The 3,507-nt window shown below is 41.1% G+C and overlaps 1 protein-coding gene across 1 annotated transcript; it reads right to left on the reverse strand.

The window, feature by feature from the left end:
* Positions 1-1,722: 1,722 nt before the first annotated feature.
* On the reverse strand, positions 1,723-2,993 carry LOC128350613 (trafficking protein particle complex subunit 13-like). Its single transcript, XM_053309006.1, has 2 exons — positions 2,902-2,993; positions 1,723-2,281 (listed from the first exon to the last, which is right to left on the reverse strand). The coding sequence occupies exons 1-2, from the start codon at positions 2,991-2,993 to the stop codon at positions 1,723-1,725; spliced, it is 651 nt and encodes a 216-aa protein (XP_053164981.1).
* Between the last annotated feature and the right edge of the window lie 514 nt (positions 2,994-3,507).

Consider the following 3,507-nt stretch of genomic DNA (forward strand, 5'->3'; position numbering starts at 1 on the left):
GTTTATCAAAGACCATAAGCTGCTCTTTTTAAGTTTTATTAACAACAAACCCCAGTTCCATACTGATTTTTCTGCTGCACATTCAGAGTATGCCAGAAGCATTTTAGGTGAATATTAACAAATGTTAACACTGCCAAACCCATCCCCTGCATTTTGCGGATATTTAGCCAATCTATAATAATTCTGAAAAGGTGGTTCCCTTTATGATCTGTAAGTAATTCATTTTCACAGACATTCTGCCTTAGAAATGACTAAGGTAATTTACGCTTTATAGGGCCTCTAGACATAGCTGGCCATTAATCCAGCACTAATAAATTGAAAGATTTTGCAGCAGGAGGTAACTTCCCAATCTGGGCATGGTCCATCCAGAATTAATGCCTTCTAAATTCTATTGATTTCAGAGGGAGAATTAAGATCATGCCGAAAAGTCTTGAACTGAAATAAATGGTACAGTATTTAAAGTACTGTATTTTAACTTAGGTTTGCCAGGAGCATGTCTCAAATATAGAAGGGCTGACAACATGCAGACCCCATTCGCACTCCTGTCTGCTAGGGATGTGCATGAAATTCACATGAATCAATTCTAATTGAATTCGAATTGATTCAAATTTGAAACCATTGAATAGAGTGAAGATTTGCTTGAATCAATTCAAATTCACCCAAAGTCAAATCAAATTCAATTGAATCTGACCAAATCCGATTTGACTTTGGGCAAATTCAAATCAATTTGAGCAAATCTACAATGGTTTCAAATGTGAATCAATTTGAGTGAATTTCGTGCACATCCCTACTGTCTGCATTCAGATGAAACAAAGAGCAGCCTCTCTGTAGTCAGGGAGATTGCAGAGAGGAGAGGGGACTGGCTGTGAGGGCTTCCTTCTTGCTTGAAGGACAGCCTGTGCAGCCAATTACACATGCAGATATGGAGGAGCTTCCTCTCTCAACTCCGATCTTACTGAATGCAGCCTCCACTACTGCATTCAGATGTAATGGGGGGGGGAATGGAACCCCAGTTATGAGCAGCAAAACTCACTACAAACCAAGGGTTCAAATTGGAATCTGCTGAGTGAAACTTTGGGTTGCTGGATGAGTGGGACTGGAGTTCTATGCATTAGAACAAAATGGTAGGGAAACCATCATCCCATTCAACTTCGGTTCCGCATTATGTACAAATGTGGCCGCAATGTTGCAAACCTGGTAGGAGTGCTGGATTTACACACAAGCTACCTAAGCTACAGCTTAGGGCATCACATTATGAATGGCCTCTGAATACCAAAACATGACTAAATTTCAAGATTTACATAACTGCTTGAGAAATAAAGAAGGTATGTACAATACTCCCCAACCCCACCCACCCCCGTCACTGCTGTGCTGCTCATGGTTTTGCTACCAATGCTTTTCTGCTGGCTCCCAGGAGCCCCCTTGTTTGTGTTTGAGTCTCCAGGCTTGGAGATCTCACTCTTGACATGCTCAGGAGCCTCACAGCATTGTGAGCTCTTTATTCGTCCGTTCATTCATTCATTCATTCATCACATTTGTACACTGCCCCAAACCTTTGTCTCTGGGCAGTTAACAATAGCATAAAACAAGTTAAAATATATACAAAAACTATATACAAAAATATATACAAAAACAATTTAACAATTTTAAAATTACCCACAAATTAAAACCTTAAAATGAACTGAAAAAGCTCGGGTGAAGAGGTGGGTTCTCAAATGCTTTCTACAAGCTTTCTCTACCTTGGCCAACAGCATTTAATTCTGCTACATTGTGCATCATTGAAGGCTCCAATGACACCTTCTCCATAAACATTGGAGAAGTTGTGATGTTCTGAATCTGAGCTTCCAAAAAGACTTCATCAGTCTCAGCATTGTAGAATTTCATTTTCACATCTAGGAGTTTGAGGACCTGAAATTTGAAGAACTTTCTGAAGTACATCTTCTCACCTGTCTGTGTGGTGTAGCTTACAGCACACACTAAGATGTGTGTCCCTATTTCTTTTACTTCATGGTGAATTACATCATTGATGCAACAGTCTTGTTTGAGTTCTGCCACTGCAGAACTGGAGGCTGAAAGATTTAAACACTGTGAACTTGTCTGTAGGTCAGCCTTTACCAAAATATCTGTTACCACTTGATGACTGTCATTATGTACACTAATGTAGCTGGAAAATGTCTCTCCTAAGAATATATTTCCAAAGTTCTGAGGCAAAGTCAACATTTCCCCAAGCATTAATGTTTCTACTCCTTTTACAGTGGAAGGAACACATGGGGACAGGTCACTTAGTGACAGTGGGACAATTGCCCCTAGATTTTCAAAACTGGAAGTTTTGCAGATGCATGCCCTCCCTATGCTGGGACACCCTAAGTAGACCCCAGAAGTTAACTGAAAGCAGGTTAACTCTCTGCCAAGGCCACTCTGTGCTCAGAGTGAACTGCCTCCCCATCCCCAACTTTCACAAAGGATAACAGTCAGCTAATCAGCAGGAAGGACACAGTTATGGCTTGTGGAGGTAGATCTACCCCATCACAAAAGAGGTTAAGTCAGTGATAAAGACCTAAGAGATGCATCCATTAAAAGTACAGATTGGATTATTGGACTCTTCATCCATGCAGATTTCTTCTTCTCACGTCTATGCACTCTGTTTTCATGACAAAAGCCTTGGCATACCTCAGCAATTCCCACATTGTTACACACAGGAAGAGAGATCAGCAACAATGGAATCCTTGTCGGTTCCACCCAACACACCTATCCAACAAGAAAGGTCAATTGGATATGTTTTTGGGTATAAGAAGTCCCAGTTTCATGATCCAATGTTCTCTTTGTGTACCCACTACCTTGGAGTCACCAGCTGCTTGGGTGATTTACTGTTCATGGGCCATGCCAGGCTATGTGCAGTACTTCATGCCACCCTTCAGATCGGCTCTCTTGCCCAGCCTGATCTGCCCAGTTTTCCTTGCTAACTTAGGAGGCTTGTTCCATGGAGGAAGCATCTTCGTGGATTCACCTCTACTGACTAACCCCTCCAACCTCCTTGCACCTGCCTTTGCCCGAGCTGTCCCAGAGGAACAGGGTCCCTCAGTGGTTCCAAGAGCCTTGGGACCCCTTCATCCAGATCAGGTGATATGAGCTTTTGCCCTTCACTGGGCCCAATTTGATCTCAATTCCCCTTCCTTAAATCCAACCACTTCTCTCTCTAAAAGCCTCTTTCTCTTGCCTGCCTAGGAACTTATATAATTATCTGTCTGTCTATCTATCGATCGATCGATCGATCGATAGATAGATTTTATCAAATACAAATTTGATAGCTAGCTAGCTAGCTATCAAATTTTTATACCACCCCAAACTTTTGTCTCTTGGCGGTTTACAATAACATAAAACCAGTTTAAAACATATACAAAAACTTAAAAACAATGTAACAATTTAAAAATAACCAGAAATAAAAACCCAAAAGTATTAGAAAGCTGAGAAAGCTTGAGCGAAAATATGGGTTTTCAGGTGTTTTTT

The sequence above is a fragment of the Hemicordylus capensis genome, chromosome 3 (genome assembly GCF_027244095.1).
Source record: "Hemicordylus capensis ecotype Gifberg chromosome 3, rHemCap1.1.pri, whole genome shotgun sequence".
Taxonomy (NCBI): Eukaryota; Metazoa; Chordata; class Lepidosauria; order Squamata; family Cordylidae; genus Hemicordylus; species Hemicordylus capensis.

Coding starts and splice junctions, on each gene's coding strand:
- LOC128350613 (XM_053309006.1), bottom strand. CDS start 2,993: ATGCTTCCTCCATGGAACAAGCCTCCTAAGTTAGCAAGGAAAACTGGG. Junction 2,282..2,901: donor GATCTGAAGGGTGGCATGAA/GTACTGCACATA, acceptor ACTGTCACTAAG/TGACCTGTCCCCATGTGTTC.